This window comes from Corvus cornix, chromosome 3 (genome assembly GCF_000738735.6).
Source record: "Corvus cornix cornix isolate S_Up_H32 chromosome 3, ASM73873v5, whole genome shotgun sequence".
In the NCBI taxonomy this organism is placed as follows: domain Eukaryota; kingdom Metazoa; phylum Chordata; class Aves; order Passeriformes; family Corvidae; genus Corvus; species Corvus cornix.
In genome coordinates, this window is record NC_047056.1 from 20,053,058 (window position 1) to 20,074,687 (window position 21,630).

Below are 21,630 nucleotides of genomic sequence, written 5' to 3' on the forward strand. Positions count from 1 at the left end.
ATAAATTGATCCAGTAAATTGATTATTTTTTATGAAATAATGTTCTCTACAGGCTCCAGTCTTGGACACCCTTTAGCCTGTTCATATAAAGTGGCAGTGTTCAAGCACCCTGTGACTGAGCTGTGGCCTCTTTGCTCCCTGTCCCTCAGTGGTGTGAGCCACTCAAATGGGGTGATGATCTCGCAGTATCCAGCACTGGTGCAGCCTCCCCTCCCGTGCAGTTCTGGGCCCCACAGTTTAAGAAGGACGTGAAGGTCCTTGAACATGTCCAGAGGAGAGAACAAAGCTGGTGACAGGGCTGGAAGGCATGTCCTGTGAGTTGTGGCTGAGGACACCAGGCTTGTCTGGTTTAGAGGGATGACCTCTTACAGCTTCCTGAGGAGAGGCAATAGAGAGTGATGGCCTGATCTCTCATCCCTGGGACCCAGTGATGCAGCATGTGGGAATGGTTCAAAGCTGTGCCAGGGGAGGTTCAGACTGGACATCAGGAAGCATTTCTTTACCAAGGGGGTGATGGAACACTAAAGCAGGATTCTGAGAGACATGGCTGATGCCCCAAACCTGTTGGTGTTTTTGGACAATGCCCTTAACAACACGCTCAAAATTGGTCAGCCTTGAATTGGTCAGGCAGTTGGTCTAGATGATCAGTGTAGGTTCCTTCCAGCTGAAATACTCTATTCTGTATTATTAGCATTTTAAAATAAAAGTTGGGGTGCTCAATATTATTTTTGCAGAGTGAAATCCTCTGCCTTTCTTGTCGTTTTTCTGTTTAATCCCAACATTTTTCCTTGTATCACTTCTGAAGTTTGTCATGTGTAGTATCTGGCAGGGGAGGATCAGGTTGGATATTAGGAAAAAACTGAGAGTGCTTAAGAATTAGAACAGGCTGCCAAGGAAAATGATGGAGTTGCCATCCCTGGACGTGTTCACAGAATGAGTGGACATGTCACTTTGTGATATGGCTTAGTGGGCATGGTGGTACTCAATTGAAGGTTGGACTTGATGGTCCTGGGGGTCTTTTCCAACTGTAGTGATTCTGTAATTCTGTGGTCTTGGGCAGCAGTTTATAGAGTTGTGTATTCTGAGGCAAAACTTGAATACTGTTCCATTTTTCTGTGTTCATCAGTTTAGGTCATAGTTTCTCAGGCAAAGCAATCTTTGCAAACCAGGAGTACTTTGTCTCTGAGTTGAAGTACCTGTGTCTCAGGGATTCTGTAAACAGGATGCAGCCATCACCTTGTCATCTTATTCAAGCAGTGGTGAAAGGACCTGTAGCCAGAAGAAATTAAGTGTTCCAAAAATAACCCTAAATTTTTTTAATATTAAAACAATTACATTAACTGCAGGTTTGCAGTATTTCTTCCTGGAGAGACTTTTTCCCAGGAGGAAGATGACAAGCAAGGAAGCTCAAACATTTGCCTGATTTCTGTTTGCAGTCCTACTTTTATTGTGGCTTTATGCAACTAAGCCGTGGTAGAGGTGCAACACAATTGGTCTGTGTGAAGACTTGTGTCTTTTGCACTTTTTAGAGGTCAATATTGTTCCTCATCCCTTAGGATGTCATTCCTAGTGATTTGCTACAGCTAATAATCTTTTTTAAAAACTGCTAGTCTTAAATTAGAAAAAGTTCTAAATAGTTTCACTTTTTATATTAGTTAAGTTACCTATGTCCCAGTATATTATCATTATGTTTGATTATGGGGTAGTGTGACTTCTAGATACACAGATTGTTAAATAGTCTGTTAAGTAGTTAAAAATCTACTAAAAAGGTTGAAAGATACTGGAATTTCTTAGGCATTTTAATGTCTCATAGGAAGGAACTTTTGAAGTCAGAATTCTGTTCATGTTGTGTGTGCACACTTTTAAGTGTGCAATGGCTTTTTTCCACAAAAGTTTATCCATCAAAAGATTTGAAAAAAAATCTACTGTATTTATGTTATTACAAATCATCATCTAACAGATGAACAGATAGATAACAGCTTTTTTTTGCATGAATGCAGAATCTGAACAGGGGAGAGGGTATTTGTTTTGATTTTAGTGTCCTGTAACCTGCTGTCACTTTGGAGCCATTGGCGCTCACTTCTGTGGACATTCAGCAGATCTTTGGAGATTTTTGTAACAGGGAGGTAGCAGATGAAGGTGGGCAGTGGGTTTTGGTTTAGCTTTTTACACCCTGGGTAAGTTTTGCAAACAGGAATTAATTTGTATTAACATGTTGGGAATCTTACAATAATCAGCACTGAGCTTCATGCAAAGGTCTGTATGTGTGTACCTTATGAGTTTAGTTTTACAGATATTCTGTGGCTGTGTGGTAGCTGAAGCCATCTGGAGTGTGCAGGAGAAATGTGAACTCTGTACTTTGTGATCAGTTGTAACTGTATTCCAAGCAAGTTCATATTCTCATATAAATTGGTGGAAAAACATACTTCTGTGGTTTCTATATTATTTTAAAACTGGCAATTTATCAAGTGAATTTTCTTGAAATTTCCATGCTTATTAAATTCCAGATTATGTATTTTGAGTAAGCTGGAAACTTAAACTTGTTTCCATAAGTATGGCTGCAGGTAAACAACCAATTTTAGTCCAGAAAATAGCTTTTGCTTCTGTCAACATGTTGTTTATTTTCTCCCTGAGATAAAAAGTTCAGTTTTCTGATATTTGTACCAAGATAAAGTCTGTAAACAAGATTAATATAGTGTGGAAAAGGTTGTCAGCAGCCCTGGCAAAGGAAATAAGTTGCCTGTACACAGAACATACTGTAAACTGAATAAAAGTGTCAGGTCCACCATGAGATAATGTGATCATGAACCTCTAACAAAGCATGACATAGGCACGGTCGGCTTTTCTTACAGCCACAGTGTAGAAAATGGATTACTATATTCCAGGGATACCCACTGGAATAGCATGAAAACCTCATTTTGAGATTAATGCAGGATATAACTCTCAAGAGCTGAGCTGCATGCTTACCTGTAGTGTTAAAGTAACAGTTTAGTTATTAATCTTAAAATTTGGAAATTACATATTAAAATGTTGGTTTATATTTCCATGTCTGTCTTTGTGAATGGCCATTTCTCAGTTTTATTATTAGATGAACCATGACATTGAAACAGTAGCATTTGGTCAATGTTTTATTATCATCCCGTGGTTGTGTAAGGCCTTGATCAGTCTAGTAAAACAGTAAATTCCAAATGGGCATAAAGCAGTAGGTGATGTTCTCCCAGGTAGCTGCCGTGATTTCCTCTACTATGATTTGTATGCTTGCATAGATTTTTCAGTGGTAAGATACTACCAATTCTTCTTAATCCCCGTCAGCCAGAAAAGTGACAGCACTTTATTGTTTCTCAATTCAGCCTAGAGTGACATCATTCTTCAGGTCAAAGAAGCAGATTTTGTTCAAATACTTTAACCACTTGGAGCTCTCAAATTATTCAGCGAGCATTCTTTGAAAGTCTTCCAGACTTGGAGCTCTGACTGCCCTGCCTTTTCTCCATTACAAAACCACATTAATAGGGATATTTTCACTTAAGAGTTGAGCTCATTATTCTTCTAATGACGAGTAGGCTGCTTTTATCCATGAATCTCCAGCTTACGTACTTTTGGCAAGCCTGAGCCATGTAAATATATTACCATTGAGCTTTTGTGGTCTCTTGTCAAAACTGGCCCAACATCTGACTTCATTCCACTTCTGGTTATCTCCTGATTATAAAACTGTGTCCAAGGAACTGAAAGTTTGTTCCTTCATTCTTTCCATCAGGAAGAGTTTGCCTGCTGCTCTAGTTCCTTGAGCATATGTCTCATGTGTTGTCTCTTACTCTTCTGCTTTTACCTATCTACACATGGGCATGAATTAAGCATTTTGCAAAAATAAGAATAAAGCTGTTTGAATCCATTCTTGAGCAATATCAGAATGTCATCATCAGCAAAAGTCTGCATGTGCTCTCGTGCATTCTGAAGATCATTCTTCAGTTGACACTATCACATATCTTAGGTTTCAGCTTATATAAAGCACTGGACAAGGACTACAGTACAGTGTGGTAAAAATTATTTAACCTTTGCTTTCTATCCCCTGTCAACTTGAATTTCCAAAGTTTTGTGTTGGGAGGGGTTTTTTTAATAAATTTTTTGCTGTATGAGCAATAAATAAGGACAGTATATTGCCGATGATTTTCAAAACATCTAATTTTCATTTTTTGGAAGTAAAGTACCTCATGGACTTTACAGAAAAGTAACTTAGGTCCTTGATGTCTGTGTCTTTATGTCTGACATCCAATCAGAATTACACATAAAGGATTTTGCTTAATCTCATATAGCACTTTCTGCACTCAGGCTTTACTTTAAAATTGCAGATATTGCTAATTGCATTTACTGTATTTAGTACAATGTGTTAGTATAATCTATTTTGTGTTTAATGTTTGTGATGTATTTTCTTAATAAGCAACCATTTTGTGCATATGCTGCCCCATTATTCAAAGACATTTTTCCTTTATGTTTCCATTAGATAACTCCAGGACCAGGTGGTAGCAGGAAAACAGTTCACTTGTCCCAGGATTCTCTTCACCATGAGTGAGTACCAGTGATGGGAGTTACAACTTTTTGCTATGGTTTGCTTTACAATGGTACCTCTGTCTCAAAGCCACATTTTACAACTGCACAAATGTGATGAGAGCCGCAGCTCAGTTTACCTGATGGTCTTTATTTAATAAGAGTACTTAAAATCTTTTTTATTTCATTTTTTGTTTCTTAAGGAAACATGAAATTCAGGTCTTTGTAAATGTCTTTTTATGAACTTTCTAAGTATCCTTTCCTAAAATGCAAACTTGTTTAAGGCTGGATAGCAAAAATGGGTTCTTCGAAAATACTTGTTTTGTTTTTCTCTAAAGAGAAATTCAGAAATGCCAAGCTTGAATGTATGCAAATACACAAGCATCTTATCGAGTCTTTCACATGATGTATCGTGTGAGGAAGAAGTTTATAATAATTTTCACAAAAAGATATTGAATTCGTTTTTTAAACACCTGTAAATAGGGAATGTAATTCACTTTCTTTAGTTACTCTAGTGTGTCATTACTGTAAACTCTTATTCTCTTCCGCTGACAACATTAGCAGCATTATTTATTGGTTACATCTTTTGAACACTTGGAAGATTATATTTTCCTTTATTTTTCAAAACAAAACTCTAAAACATAGACATACATGATGAGGAAATTATATATAATTTGTATATTTGGAGATATATTTATATGTTCTAACTGCTACTAGATACATCATCCACAGTTTAAAACAAAACTTGCCAAACCAGGGGTACTACAAACATCAGCTCCTCAGTACCAACTGTTTTACACCTCTAATCCACCTCTGTATCATCTCATAACTTGATAATGCGTGTGTAAATTCAAGAGGTTGTGATTTTGTAAGTTATTTCTACCGATTTCTACCAGTAATTCAACTGTTATTTTATGGGTTTTACTTTTACTTATTTTACTTAAAAAGACAAGCAAACAAATAATACTGTAATTAAGGGAATGGACAAAATGGTAAAAAACAGTGTCAAAGTTGTGTGTACATGGAATCTCCCAGTTTTCACCAGATTTTGAACTCCTGAGTACAATTGATGAATGTTTCATGTCCAAAATACATAGATGTCTACCTTGTCTCAAGGTATACTTTTTACTTTACTGCTGTTGTTCCTTTTTCACTTCCATCTCCTTTTCCTTAATCACCTTAAAAGTAGAAAAAGCAGTATGGAGGTTTGGGTGACAGCTGGTCTTTTATGCAAGAATGAGAGGGTTGGCTGCTCATTATCAAACTCAGAAAAGTTGAGTGACAAAAAGCCACAAAACTTTCAGATTTGTGACTTGAAAATTAAAAGGGATTTAAACCAGACAGTTCCATGGAATCTGAATCTTTTCAGTATACTAATTAAAGTAAAAATTGAAGTGTAATTATGTGGCTGCTTGGGGGAGAAAATGGGGCTAAATTGCATTGAATGGAACTGTTTTAGAAAAAGCATGGCTAAGTTAAGCTTGTAATCTTTGGTTACACTTCTAGAGGAATGTGCAAGCATAATAGCAGATAGTGGGATGCTCTTTTTGTGCAGTATTTCAATGGATGGAATTATTTTATCCTTTGACCAAAACCTGTTGCTTGCTTACACAAATAGTATGTAGATACTACATGTATGTAACTTGAGACCCCCTTGCTGTAGGGGGTTTTTTTCTTTCTCCTTTTCCTTTTGCAAGTGTGCAGGTTTGTATGATGCTTGCTACAGCTCCATTCAGATGGTAATTCAGTTCTGTGTGACCACAGTGTGTATGTGAGCCAGTATTATTATGCTTTTACTGCTGTTGAGGGAAGAGGCACATTGTGACATCCCTGTATGTCAAAATCTTAATCTGAATTTCCATCTCTATGAAATAAAGCTACCAATAGTCACAATTTTGCAGTTGTATGGAGATATGAAGCCACTAGGTTTTGACTACAGACTTGGCATTTCACTTTAGTTTCAAACTCAGACCTCAGTTTGTGAAATAATACATTAACAGCTATCAGGTAGTCCAAACTGCTTTAAAGTCTTTTCAGCTATAATCATTAATAAGTACCATTTCAGTACTAAATATGGAATTACTTTAATTTATAGCATGTGCATTGTAGTATATTAAAATACCATCATTTACGTATTATTTTAGCTTGTTTGACAAAATATAATTACCTATAAAGCCAGCAGCTGCTCAGAAGTGAAACTGTGATGCATTCTTTCAGAACTGTTACAAACTTAAAGCATTCAATAAAAATACCCCATTAAAATAAAGCATAGCCAACGGCTGTATTTTCCTGGCAGGCAATAAAATACCCAAAAGCATGCACAGACTGGTCATATGATAGCATGTGCTTTGTTAGTTATATTGTTAAACCTGTCTTTTCTTTTTCTCCCACAGTCACTGGTTTAGCCCTGGGGCTAGAAAGGAACACAGCCAGGTAAGAACTGCTTTGATCAAGAACAGTTTACTTGAGATGTATAAAGAACTTTACTCCAGAGGTAGTGGGCTAATATTTTAAGACATTGCAAACAAAGCAGGTATAATTTCATATCTTCTTTTAAGCAAACGTATTAACAGCAGTGCATTTCCAAAATTCTCTTAATTAAAAATCTTTAATTAGTCACTTAATTTCACTTAAGTATTTTTGAGGTTTTAGTGTTTAAATGAAAATTCTGATTTTTTTTTTTTTAATGATTTTGTCAGTTGTGGTATCTCCAAATGTTACATTTCTTAAAATGCTGGAAAGCAAAATGTTTCGCTCCCAAAATCAAGAAATACAGAACCAGTTACACAAGTGGGGAGCCTTCTACAGGAAGATCTTCAATTCCTTTTTTCTGCATTTCATTGGTTAAAATGCCTACTGCAGTAAAAAAAAGAACTGTTACATCTCCATCATGGTGCAGATATTGGTGAAAATACCTTACTATGTTGTCTGCTGAGCCCCTACAGTGCAGTCCCTGGGAGATCCAAGCCTAGAGATGTGGTTGCAAGAATGTGAAGCCATATTTAATGTTTGATTAGCAACATGGCACTTAGTTCTTTAGCTTGTCTTCAGACATGGAGGAATACCTCTCTTTGTGGATGGTAGTGAGGTCTAAACAGAACATACTGTCCAGGACTATAAAATGTGAGAATAAATCTGCTCTCATTCCATAGATGTGTAGTTAACTTCAACTGCTAAATAAAAGTAGCTGAAAATATCATCAATACATTGAAATTTAACACAAACTTTCCATTTTTTTAAGTTGGAAAAAGTTGATTTAACAGTTGATTGCATTAGATCTGTGCCAGTTTGCTGGTACTTTTGCAAATGTAAATAAGATTTCAAACTTCAAAAGGAAAGAAAGTCTGAAGAGTCTTTGGAAGGTTCATCTTCAGATGATCCATCATGAACTCTTGTAGCTCCAGTAAGTCATAGTTTAAACCTTTCCTGTTCCCTCCCCTTTCTTTTGAACTCCAGAGCAAGCAATGCTACTTACCCAAAACTGCCAGAGTGGATAAAACACAGTAGTTTTAGCTGTAAATTGTGATTCCAGCATGTTACAATAAGCTGACTGACACTTCGCCTCTAAATAGACGGCTTTATATAATTCACATTTAACTCTCATTACTTTGAAATAAATTTTCTAGTGTAAGGATCACCTAAAAAAAACTAGGTTACCATGAGTTTGATGAATTAATCAATTTTTCTGCGATAATAGCAGATTTGAGTTAATTTTATATTTTATGTGGGGTTTTCCGTCTTTCCTAAGAGCTGTATTTTCAGAGCTTATCTGAAGTTAACTGAATTTGTAATTTACAGATTACTAAGCAATGGTGAAGTAAAGCTAATGTCACTAATTATAGATGTTACTGGTACATAATGGGTTTGAGCTTTTTTTAAGACAGAGGAAGAAAAGAAATGAGTGTGATGGTGTAATGTAATTTTGACAACCAATAAAATTCTCACTAAATTTATTTATATAGTAAACTACTGCGTCTGAGAACTAGATAGTTGAAATTACAAGAAGCATTCCTTGTACAAGAGGGAAGCTGTAGAGAGTTGAAGAGAAATTGTTCAGTTTTTCAAACTGGTGGCATTTTTTTGGAGTCCATGGTCATCTACAACATTAAGGGTTGGTTGTCCAAGTCTTAAAGTTGATCATTTCCTAATTCCACAGGATTTTCAAGTGTCTTTGCTGTGAATATTAGGTCGATTTGCCTCTCCTTTGTTTCTAAACAGTCTTTCATTCTAATTTTTCTTCAATATATGAGACATTTCAAACAACATTTGTGGAGTTTTTATACTGTCCAGTTTCAATTTCTTTAGTATAGCATTCTCATGCATGTACATGTTATTTTTTACTGTCAGTGTGCCTTGACTCGTCTGACAAATGTCATAATGCTGGAAATACAATTTTGAGTGTTGGCATCTGAATGAAAAGTCTTCCTTTATTTGTCTAAAAATAAACAAAATAAATCACAGCTTGTTTCAGAAGCTGAGTCACTGTTTCAGTTAAACAAATCCTTCACTATTCCTACTTCCTCACTATTACAGGAAGCTTTAATACTGTGTTTTTGTTGATTCTGCAACTTGCAAATTACTAAAGCTCCTGGGGCTTAGAAGAGTTTACAACTGTTTCATAACTGCTTAGATACAAGTGCTAACCTGAACAATTTTTTATAAGTTAAGTGTCCTCCAAACAGTTCTAATTATATGACTTCAAAAATTTTAATTGAAATTGTGAAAATTGTAAAATTTTACAGATAAGTTAATTGTGAAATTGTGATTGCATGGCTTTCTAATATGCTTTGAAAATGCTTTAATTCTTACATTTTCAATTATTCAGGCATTTTAAATTGGTGGGATATATATATTTACATATTAGCTACTATTGTAAAATTCTGTTAATGTCCATCTCAGTCATGGGTGAAAACTATTGACAGATTACTCAAGAGAGGAAATAACTGCACTGTCAGAATAAAAATTCTAAAAAGCAAATGAAGGCACTGTTTGTGAGACTCTTCTGAACATGTTTTCTTTTAACAGCTTCAGCTCTTGCGAGACAACCGCTCGGAGAGGGGACACAAGAAGAACAGCTCTGTAAAAACAGCCAGCAGGTAAGTTAATGTGGCAGCTGCCTTTAGTACACTTGATGTATTTGGTGATTTCTCAAATCTTTATATAAAACTTACACTATTCTTTTGGGGTATTTTCAAAGGTCTCCTGGGTTTATTTGTAACTTACTTTCAAGAATTTCTTTTGAATGGCATAATCTTTGCCTTATGTATGAGTGTTTGACCTTTTTTGGTGACTATAATGCAACTGCATTTGCCAAACTTAATCTCTAGAACATCAGAATTAAATGGGTGCCAAAGTAAGGTTTGTGCTTCTGGCATGTAAGTTAAGTGCTGGAAACATATAAAATTATATTATGCATATCTGAAATCAAGAAGATAACTCAAATACTGTAACACTTAAATTGTTCATATATTTTGACAATAAACATTTCATTGTGAAGACTTAATAAAAACAAATCTACTTCTATCTCCATCTTCTTTCCTTCCCCTCAAAAGACAAAAACTTCAAGACTGAACTTACTGATATAGGAGTCTGTTTCTAGAGGGGTTTTTTAATGTGCAAGTCACCTGCTGAATCCATTCTACCAAATAATTATTTTAATTTTAGCATTTTTTTCAAATGAGAAACTACAGAAATGCTTCCCATGCTATGCACAACACCTTACACAATTTTTATGTTGTCCTGTAAAGATGGCAATGTGCCATTAAATTACTTTCTTCAAAAAGTTGTAATAAATTTATATCATCATGTGATTCTATGGTACCACTTGAGACAATTTTCTGTCAACCAGTTGTTTTTTAGTATATATGCAGTCACTCAGACCAAAGATTTTAATATTCTTAGATACTTGCCTTGCTGATTACCTGGAAAGGGAGACCAATTTTTTTTTTTAAATATGCATATTAAATATGAATTTTTTTCATTGTATAGAAGTTCTGGTTACATGCTCTCAAACATAGGTTACAGAAGTGTCAGTCATTCATCTATAGAAATTTTGATTATCTTTGTCTATCAAACCTTTTATATTAAAATTCTGAAAATTTCTGCATAATTTTCTTGCAAGTGCACTTGTAAATGATATTTTCACTCCAAACTTTTGAATGAGTTAACTTTAGATAGAATTTTCACCATAAATGCACTCTTACTATCAGAGTGCTCACAGGAAACTTGAGAGTATAAAGTGGGTATAAAGTGAGCAGTAAGGAACAGATTATATTCAGAGTCATTTTAGGGTCTTTTTTATGCTGTAGCAAAATAAAACAGAGTATGAGGAATTCAGAATCATAACTTATATGTTTGTTATCCTGGCCAATGAAGCTCTTGGGAACTGTTTGTTACCTGCACAAGCAGTTAGAAGAGAGAGTTGTAAAGTGGCATTAAATACATGAAGTGATCTTCAACCTCTCTTCGTGTCCAGTCAACAGTACCTTAATAGACTCTTATCCCAATAAAGATGTGGCAGTTTTGTGTAGAAGTAATACATGTCAAATCCAGATAAGTGAAGATTAGCATTTTCAAAAAAATACCCATATTGTTAAAGTAGCACTTACATAAACTATTGTTACAATGTATTACAAGGTACATGATGTACGCAGTCCAGATTCATCCAAATAAGTCAGGTTATTTCAAAATAATTACTTGTGCTCTTTCAGAAAACCACCATTCTCTCTGTCTACTATAGAAACTTGAAGTGACTTAAAAAAAAAATTCAAAGTACTACAAAACTCATGTTTTTAATAGGCCATCTGCTGTCTTAGAATATGAAAGCATACAGTCTTGTTTACATGGTATATATTAAACATATATGGACACTTCCAGCTACTTCAGATGAGCAATCCCTTAAAAAGAGGCGTACAAAAAGTAGTGGCTCTGACCTTAAATTGTCTTGCTCTTTGTTGCTAAATGCAGTGAGAGAAGAGCAGCAGTGGACAAGTTTTGGACATTCTATAAAATTATTGTACTTATCCAGAATACAGCTGTTTTTATTGCAAGACTGAATTTCTGTGGGTCTTTTTTTTTGTATCGTTTTCAGATAACGGCATTTCTTGTTCATTTGCTATTCTGGTAGACCTTTCTTTTGTTTTTCATATGTGTCTTGAGATGTGTACACACACATTTTTCTATGCTTGCCTTGACTTTTCTTACCCCTTTTGGATGACTGAACACAGTTCTTGTCTCAGCATGTAGACAATATGTAAATACCCTTATTACATTAGATCAGTGACTTGTGGAATAATTTACTGTGTAAATACATCAGAAAGGTGTGGAGCTCTAAACATGGCAGTGGTCTGCAGCTGTCTCATTGTGGTGGAATCATACTGTCTGGGATGAGCTTTACTGTACTGGGTTTAATGTCTTAGATTTCTTCTGTCAAAATTAATGATAATTATCTAATCCTGTACAAACTAACATGAACTTTTGCTAGTGCCAAGATAGATTGTAGAGAACTGTTGATATGGCTACTGGCAGACCAGATGTGGGGGACAGTCCTGCACTACAAAACTTAGAACCTGGATAGGTTATATTACACTGATACAGTTCAATATATCTATCTATTTATGCTACCTATACAGGTAAGATTTAATCTGCAAATATTTAGTTTTCCCATTCATTATTTAGATTATTAACAGTACTGAAAAAGGCTCTTTAAAAAGTTGCATTTCTTTCTCCTCTAGAGCCTTGGAAAATGTTCTCTGTTTATATTATCTCTCTGCATTAGGATGGGAATGGTCTCCTCTCCAAATCAGCTACACTGCTTAAAGGATAGATAATTCTTCCAGCTCCTTGTTTTCATCCCCTATTCTTTTGCCAGTAGAGAAGGTTTTTTGTCTGAATTTTTTAATGTGCTTTGGGCAAAACCAGCCTGGTTAGCTCAACTCACCTATTTAAATTAAATTGGCTGGTTTTGTACAAACCACATGAAGGCGTGCTCACACGATTTCTTCCTCCAGCAGAGCTGTGGAGCTGATAATCTCCAGCAGATGCGTGATAACAAATAGCTTGGGATAGTAATGTCTTCATCTGGTGCAGTTGTTAGCAGACCAAATGTCTGTCTGTAGCCCGAGGCAGTGGGCAAACATGATTGAGTTACGGGGAGTTAACAAGTTGCTGCTTGGCAGCTGAACTGCCAGAGCTGATCATGGGCTCTTTGCCTGCTCCCCTCATGAGGTAAAATACGTTTTCTTAAGTCACTTCCTTAAAATTTTACAAAAGAAGGGTTTTACCTAAAGGAGATTCCCCATGGCTAAGATTCCTTTGATCAGCAACGGGGACAGTGTTGAAGGATATTTTGCTGAACTGCTGTAACATGATTTTGAACATGTGATTGCATTGTTAACTATGTGGGGGGACATCCATCACACAACTATCTCTCTGTCTTTAAATACCTCATGTACTTATCCTCACAGCCCCCTTATGAAGAGGGGAAGTACTTTTATCCTCATTTAACAGAATAAGCAGGATACTTAACCAACTTCATATTTTGCCTTTGGTCATACAGTCAATGCCATAACTAGGTAACTAGAAGCAAGAGAATTGCAGGTTGGGAAAACAGTGGACTCTGAATAAGTTACTGTCGTGGAATCATTTCCTTTACATAGAGGTCTTGTGTCATATTTCTTTTGTAGTCTGCTCCTGTTAAGTACCTGAGTTATTTCATCTACGTATTTTTTTTTCTTACTGTATTGTAACTGTAATTTGATACGTGCCTGAATTGAGAAACTGAAAGGAAAATAGCGCCCAAATTTTTACCACTTAGTAATTTTTTTGGGTTGAATCTTGATAATTCTTTGTTGTCTTTCCACATGCCAGTGTTTTCCCCAGAGATGTCTAAAAGAGGAAAAAAAAAAATCTACTTTTAGTTCCTATGCAGTTCATTCCTGGCTTGAAAGAAGATTAAGTCGTACTCATGAAAGTGGTTTCAAGGTAGAGTAGAATTTTACATGTCAGGTTTCAGCTACCTAACTGAGGCTGTGTTAAGAATTTAATCTATGTAGCAGCAGTTTAGCATGAGCTAGTTAGCCAATTCTTGTGGCTGCAAAGTAGACCATAGCTTGAGGTAGAGATAGTACCTTGATATTTCTTTAAAAATCAGCAGGAGCTCCCTACTTGGCCTTTACTGTAGTGTGGCAGGAGGACTGTGTGCCAGTCCTCCAGTGATCACCTGAGCTGGCCAGAAGTCTTTGAAGTCTTTTCCTGCCATGGTAAACAACACTGACGGAAATTCCCTGTGGTTTTTGCAACTCTTGCTTTCCCTCCTTTCCCTAGTTTTTCTCAGTCCAGTTTAATTCTGTGCTTGTGCTGATACAAGAGAATGACTCTCACGTCTTTTCACTTCTTATAAATGTGTTCTCTGGGAATTAGTACTTAAAGAAAGCTTGTAATAGATAAAATGGCACCAAACCTGAGGAGAGCTTTACAAAAGACTGTAATTGTTTTGGTTAAAATTGCAGCTTTTTGTCTGTCCCAGTTTTAAAGGATAAACCCTATTCGTGCATTTGTAGAGCACTTGTTCATTTTCATCTGATGATATGGAACATTACTTTTTTACACAGATATGACAAATAACATTACAGCTGCTCTTTATTTGGTCTTCTAAAGAGACAAAGATGTGCAAGGATTCTGCCTGCTCCCTCTTTCCCATCGTGTCATCTGCTGTTTGGGAAAGAGTCCTAATTTGCAACAGATACAAAACTATTTGTCGAGGTGCAGGTTGCCAAAAATAAATGAAACCATTAATTACTACATTTTTTGAGCAGCTGTTAATGGATTGGGATAAGAAAACTGTACATTAGACTACTGGTTAATTACAAGAACTGTAATTGTTTAATGTAGCTTTTGTGGAATGAAATTACAATACCAGAGGAGGTAAATTCAGCCAGTTTTTGAAAATTATACACGAACACGTGCACATACTTACACTGCAGAAAAGCAAAGGAATGCATAGCTGTTTTATTAGGAGATTTGCTTCTGCTATCACATGAACACATATTCTCAACAAAAATACTTTAAAATAAAGTCATATTTAAACACACCTTTTAATTCAAGTATAAAATTATTAAAGGTAGTAAGTTAATGTCTTGTAACCCCAGAGCTAATAATGCAGGAGATTCAGATACAACATTAAAATCCAAATGTGTTTACATCATTAGAAATTAACAACTAAGCAGTTTTATCTCCTCTTTGGAGTGCCATGAAGCAGTAACTGTGCTGTTATGATTGCTGCTTAATAATATTTGCAGTTCCAGATTAAATTATGTGAATGTTTGAGGACACATTGCTTCCCTCCCTTGCTGTCACCCTCAGGGACAACATTATTCCATCAGTTTAGTATTTTTCTTCTCTGGAAAGGATAAAAGATGGTGCTGTTTTGGGAGACAGCAATTCCTGATTGAGTTTTCTGTACTGTTGCCTTATTTTTAAGGTGCTGGAAGGATTTTCACTTGGGAGAGGAGGACAGGGCGATGAGAGTTTAATTGTTATTTCAAAGTGTAGCCAATGTGTGATGCTTTAATTTTGTGGAAATCTTTGAGCTTCAGTAGTGTTTCATGGATAGATTTAAAGTATCTGTTGAATAAATGGCCATTAATCACCTAATGTCTTTAAACTGTTGCCTTTTAACTGGACTTCCATAATGAGAACTTCACAAAAATAGAAGAAATTTTGAACCAGGCTCTGTTATGAAAATACGTTTTTCCATTAATTCCATCAGAGCAATTTCTTTGGCATCTTTAATGCAAAATTAGGTACAAAACCACAAGCTGAATTTTGTTGTTCTTGCACTAGAATCTAATATACTTTATAATAAGGTACATAAACAAGCTGCTAAATGATACTGAAAATTTGTCATTTAAAATGGAATTCCAGGTACATGAAGAGCATGTATTTAACGGGAAGTTAATACTTCCTGATTTTAAAAACACTTACAGTAAAAAAATCAGATGACCTCTAAAAATTATGTACCTCTGGATCCTCCTCATGTACTATCTGGATTGAATTTTTCCCCTGAATGAACTGATAGCAAGTTTCTCACTTTGAAGTAACCAAATTTTAGCACATGGTGTGCTTGTTTCTCACATTCACCTGCATTAGATACTCTGTCTTGCTGTCTTTTTGCATAAGTTTGCGCTCCACAGCTCAAACTTTGCTTGTCTCAGCTTACCTATTAAAATACTAACGGCATAAGGATAAACTTAATTTGCGCTCCAGAGGTCTGAAGACCCCTCCTGCTGTGTAAGGTCTGAGGAGGAGCTGTGCACAGGGACTTGCACTGTCCTTCCCCAAACTGTTTAACCTGTGGTTAGGCAGCACTGCAGTCAAGGAGGTTGTTTTGCACTCTGGTTTTCCACTACTCGTTTGTCCCATTGTCTCCCCCACCATGGGAAATTTGGTTTTGTGTCTCTGTGTTCCACCATAAAGGCACATTAAAGCTGCATACCATAAAGATGAAGATGAATAGGTGTGCATGAAGGAAGGGTGGGCTTCCCTCTTTCTGGTTTTATTGCACATCAAATTGTGCGAGTCTTACATCAGGTTCCTACTAAACTAAAAAGGATCCCTGAATCTCATATGTGTAAATCAGTATCCCCTGGTGCACATTCATTAAAATTCTGAGGCATAGGCACACTGACTTTTATCCAGACTGTGGTTTTGTGTAAGGAGAGAAAGCGTTTAGATGAAAATTTGGATAGTTTGTTTCAAATTACATACAATTTTCATGTTTTGTCCTCCATTTTTGAGCTACTGTATTACATACTTGGATTTTTAATGTTGCTTCTTGTTCCTTACCTGTTATAAAACATTTTGAATGCAACACTAATGTTTGCAATAATTTAACCTAACTCTATATGACTGTAATCCAGAACTTTAAAATGTGGTTTTTAAAATCTTTTTGACAAAATACATTTGTCCCATGCTAAGTTTATTTAGTGAATATCATACTTGGTAAACAAATATGTATCCAGAAATACCTGGAAGAAATGGTGTAGCTGAGTACACTATCAAGTCCTTCCATTAAAGTGTCTGTTCAAATCCATGTTTACTGCTCAAGTCATAAAGATATTTTCTAAAACACTTCTGGATGTGGAGGATCGAGGCCCATATCTCTCAAATAGCAGCAGTGTTGTTGCAAGATGAAGAAGAAACCAAAGAATATTTGGTTCAGAATTTGTGAAACAATATTGTCCTGTAACAGGATGACAGTCTGTTACTGTGACCTATTTTCAAACTGCATTTCACCATTGCACAAATAGGAGCATTTTTTTAATCATGTACTGCTTAACACAAAACAATAATGGAACTTGCTATCAAAAATATTTAGAAATATTCTAAATGAATATGAAATTTATATTCTGAGTTAGTATAAATATTAATTTCCTGTATTGAAAATGTGAAATCATGTCATTTGTTGAAGAAAACTGAAAGTTTTTTGCTGTGTAATTTTTGACAGAAGTGTATTTTTTGGGTTTATTTCCTCAGTGTTCCTTGGTGACTTGTTTGTACACCAAGATATTGGTTTGGATTTGCCTTTGTGTAATTCATATACTTTTGATCAATTCCAACTCATGCCCAATTATATTACACTAAATTAACATAATTCAACAGATGTTGATATTTAAATGTTTTCTGGCATTCACATCTTGGACAGCTGTCTTAGAGCTTGGGGAAAAGGCAAACATTTAGAGTTAAATGCTGAACATATGCTTAAATTACTAATTAGAACCAAGAAAAAACAATGCATTATCCTTTCTTAGGGCAGTCGGCCTCTACTACAGAATTATTTTTTAGGGTCTCTTTTCACAAATAAAGTGCATAAGTGACTTGAGTATGGGTGTCAGAACATACGTAGTGATGCAGGTTTTTGTTTTCCATCATGTGCACTAAAATTATGCCAGTGTGAAGTTGAATGTGTCGATTTTTAGTGTTCAGATAAATTTTGGACAACTACTGTGTTTGAATGACAAAAGTGCTGCTAAAGATAACAGAAAGGAGTGTGCTAGGATATTGTATTTACTAAGTGATGAGGTAATCTGATGGGCCAGGGAAAGATTGTATTCTAGTCATAACAGGATTGCACTAGGACCTTCAATAATACAGGTGTGTCACCCTTATGCTTGAAGTTATGTTGTGAACAGATTGACATTGTATGAAAGGAGTTTGATAGAGTTGCATGGGTTTATCACATCTTTTTAAGATGTAATAAAAGGGAAATAAAGTGCATAGCTCTTCCGGTTAGTGTAATGGTTTTCACACTAGCAGAGGTAAGTGAAGCAATCTATTATATAGATGATGTCATTCTTTAGACAAATTTGAAGAAAAGCTTTATTGTTTGTAAAGGGCGAGGAGGAATCATGCATGGAACTGATTTCATATTGTCTGAGAAAAGTGACAAGAAAGCAAAAGAGCAAAAGAAGGCAGGTGCCTTCTTTAGAATGGACAAGGAACCATCCCTCTCTAACTGTCCATGGGGCAGATGCATTACTGCACATGCTACCCTTCTCTGGGTGTTCAAGTAGACACCAGGAGCTGCATTCATGTTTTGACAAGCTGTGTACCACAAAGGAAAGAAGACATCTTTCCTTACAAAATTCCTTAGCCATTTTTTTAATGTATTTTTCCTCAGAAACAAACCTGCCTTGCATGTTTCAGTGTAATATTATGAAATCATCATGCATCTTTTCTGTGGTTAGATTGATACACATGCCAGAGGCAAAGATTAAGTATTTTGTTATACCTAGATAATACAGAGTAGTCTTCCCAAATTTACAGCCCCAGTCGCTTAGTACATGTATTTGGAGTGATACCTTTTAATGTAATCCATACTTCTGGAGACTCAATCAAATGGAAATGTAGAATTTTATGTTTGTCTTAATTTAATTAGCTATTAGTGTTATGAGATGTTTGGAAAGACATATATAATAGGGTTTTAATGGTGTTTACCTCTAAACTTATCATAAACTGTTCTATTGACTCTGATGCTCTTGAAGCCATTGTCTGTCACTTGTGGTAATTTTGGAATGTACTGGAAGAATTAAAGTTCCTCCAAACTCCCTTATTTAAGCAGCACTAGTGGATGTGTTCCACTGGACACCAGATACAGCAGTGTCTGCATTTTAAGCCCTGTAAAAACAAGATAGGCTGTGCTACAGGTCCATTCTGTGTAAGGAGAATCATTTATGTGATATTTTTGTGTGAAAGGTACTTAAATAACAGAGTATTTTTTGATTTTTATGAAGTTGAGCTGTTCCACACATTCCATTTTTTTAATCATTTTATTGGCTTGTTTCTCTGTTCCACAATCGAGTTCTGTTTTTTCCATCTTTAACTGCTGCTGTGAACATTGCTTCACACTCTCCCTACTCTATTTCAGTTTGTAAGAAATTGCCCAGGAATTTCAAGCTTAAAAGTGAGTTGTCGTCCCTACTGCATTCTCCTACAATCATTCCCATATGAATATGTATTTTTTATCCATGTTTTAAGACTGAGAACTGACAGTTTCAGTTAGATTTCCCCTTCAAAATAATTCTCTCAAGTCCCTTCTAAAATGCAAACCAGTTAACTTTGGTCTTTTTGTGATGTCTCATGAAAGAAGTTGACTTAAAAACTTTCATCAAGCCTCTGCATTAGCTGAAGCCTTCAGTAGTGACAAACTTGCAGAGTTCTACAGCCATCTGCAGGAATGCACTGATACTGTGGCAGAATGGAGTGTCACTGTTTACTGTGTGTTTCTTCCTCAGGTGAGAGATGTTAATTGCAATATAATGGATAGGCAAGTATTGATCATTACCAATTCATCTAATTATGGAATAGAAATCAGTCTTCTTGAAAATATTATTACGTCATAATAATATGCTGCATCAGATTTTCCAAGTTAGTGTACAGAAATTTGGTAAAAACTGTTAAACAAAAAACACTCCTTCACACCTGCCTTCATTAGTAAGTTTTGTTTTGTGATGATAGTGAGTACAGAAGCAAATAATAAACCAGAGAACTAGAACACATGTTCAGGAATATCTGCTGTCCTACAGCCATTTTATTGTGGTGTTCTTCTCAGTGACTGGCGAACTTTCAACTCTGATAGTGGCAAGGGTGATATCTACCAGTGATAGAGTGAAGAACCCTGGTGGGTCCTCAGTTCCTCAGAAGGTGGATTGCATTTAAAGCAGCTCAGCTGTAGGTTCCCCCACAGAGCAAGATGTATATTTGGAGAAAGTAACCACATGGTCCATGGACTACAGAGGTCAAGGTAGATAAAAATCTGACATGGCCTGTTGCAAATGTCTTGGAGAGGTGAATGTGTGTAACTGCTGAAAGGGAATTAATCAGAAAGATTTGCCTGTGGAGCTATGAAAATTACAGAAAAAGAGATTGTGTTGTATAGGCATGGATATAAGTGTTAGGGGAGCTTAAAGAGACAATTCTAGACATCTTACTGTAGTAAGGGCAATTACCTTGAGAAAAATAAATGATAAAGAGACTGCAACTATTTAAGGAGGAAATAGCAAAATTTCTATCAGAGGAAAAGTTTCACAAAAATGCAGAGATGCTTGTGAATTGCTTTGCATGTCATTGCTTCTATAAAAGTGCTTGCTGTATCAAATCTGTGGGGTTTATTTACAGGATTTTGTGGGGTTTATTTAATATTTCGATAGCTTTTTTCTGCTTTTTTTGTTATTGCTGCCTTCCCAGTCTGTCTTCGTTTTTGAGGCTCTTATTTACCATGTAGAAAGGAGAATCTAAACACTGTGTGCAAGATGAAAAATGAATAAAAATTGACAGCAGCTTTTCTAGTGTTTTGTTTAATACGTTGAGGCATGACACAACAACAACAAAAATTCTTGGCAAGCTAGTGTAAGTTCACACCAGCCTGGCTTTTGCAGCCCTCTTATTTCCCTCTGCCACAACTTTGCCGCTGCTATGACACTTGCAGGCCTGCTCGGCCGTGGTGCAGCTGATGCCCTGTCCATGCTCATATTTTTCTTATTGACAGTGAGTGTTCTTGCCAAACGCCAGGGACCATAGTCACATCTGTTTGTCTCCCAAGCTTGTCTGAGGCTGCTTGGGAACACTTTTTATCCAGAGGGCAGCTTTAACTAGGCCTAATACTCTGAAAAGCCTCTATTTGTAAATGCATACAATGAGGCGACAAGTTCCTGTTGTCTTTCCTTAAAAATTATTCCATTTGACACTGCTTGCTCCAGTCCCTGTCACCAGCACGTCAAAAGCCAGGTTTTCAGGCAAGGTGGTCTTAACAAGTTTTATTTTTTCCCTAATAAAATGCCTAGCTTCCCTCCAGAGCACTATTTATAAATGATAGCTGGAAGCAAGCTAGGGGTAAGTAGAGAGAAGTCAGGCAAATAGCTTTCTTCCTTTCTGTAATCCATGCTCTTGTGATTTAATGCTAAGAAACATAATGCTGAACTTAGCCTGATTGAGGGTCAGAGTTCTCTCTACTTTATAATACCCCCATTACAGGCATTTCAAAATGTATTGTGCAGCTTCACAACTCTGCTTATTTTTGTCTAACCTGCCAGTTCCACAGCAGTAATAGTTCTTGTCTGGTCCTCTCTAAATAAATAAATAAATAAATAAGAGCTTTTCGTTTTGCTGTGATTTACACTGGCAGAGCATATCAAATGTTAAGCCCTGATGAAGGCAAATGCCACTTCACAATCGCAAGTTGGCTGAACATTTGATGGTAGTGGCCATAAAACTGGGTTTGACAAAGCTTAATTGGTGCTCCAGCATATTGTTATTTATTTGTGGTGTAGGGAATTTTTGACGACAACAAAGAAATATCCACTCTCACCTTGGCTGGTGATGGGGTTGTTGTGATCGGCAAAGGCAAATGATTCATTTATGCTGAAGGAACAAGGCTGCCTCTCAGACGTTCATTGATTTTAAATTAAAAAGTAACTGCTGTGTTCTACATGAAGGGTGACAACAATAACAAAGTAGTCCTTACTTAGTGTTATTTGTTGCAACTCCATTCCCTGTGCCTGGAGGAAAAGTGGGGAGACCCCAGTACCATAA

General features: G+C 36.1%; 1 protein-coding gene across 1 annotated transcript in view; it reads left to right on the forward strand.

The window, feature by feature from the left end:
* The window catches only part of GPATCH2 (G-patch domain containing 2), a 120,576-nt gene that overhangs the window by 81,284 nt on the left and 17,662 nt on the right, over positions 1-21,630 (forward strand). The window contains exons 6-8 of the mRNA XM_039569320.1: positions 4,499-4,563; positions 6,936-6,975; positions 9,568-9,638. Coding sequence (XP_039425254.1) covers positions 4,499-4,563; positions 6,936-6,975; positions 9,568-9,638 — 176 coding nt within the window. The remainder of the gene's footprint in view (positions 1-4,498; positions 4,564-6,935; positions 6,976-9,567; positions 9,639-21,630) is intronic.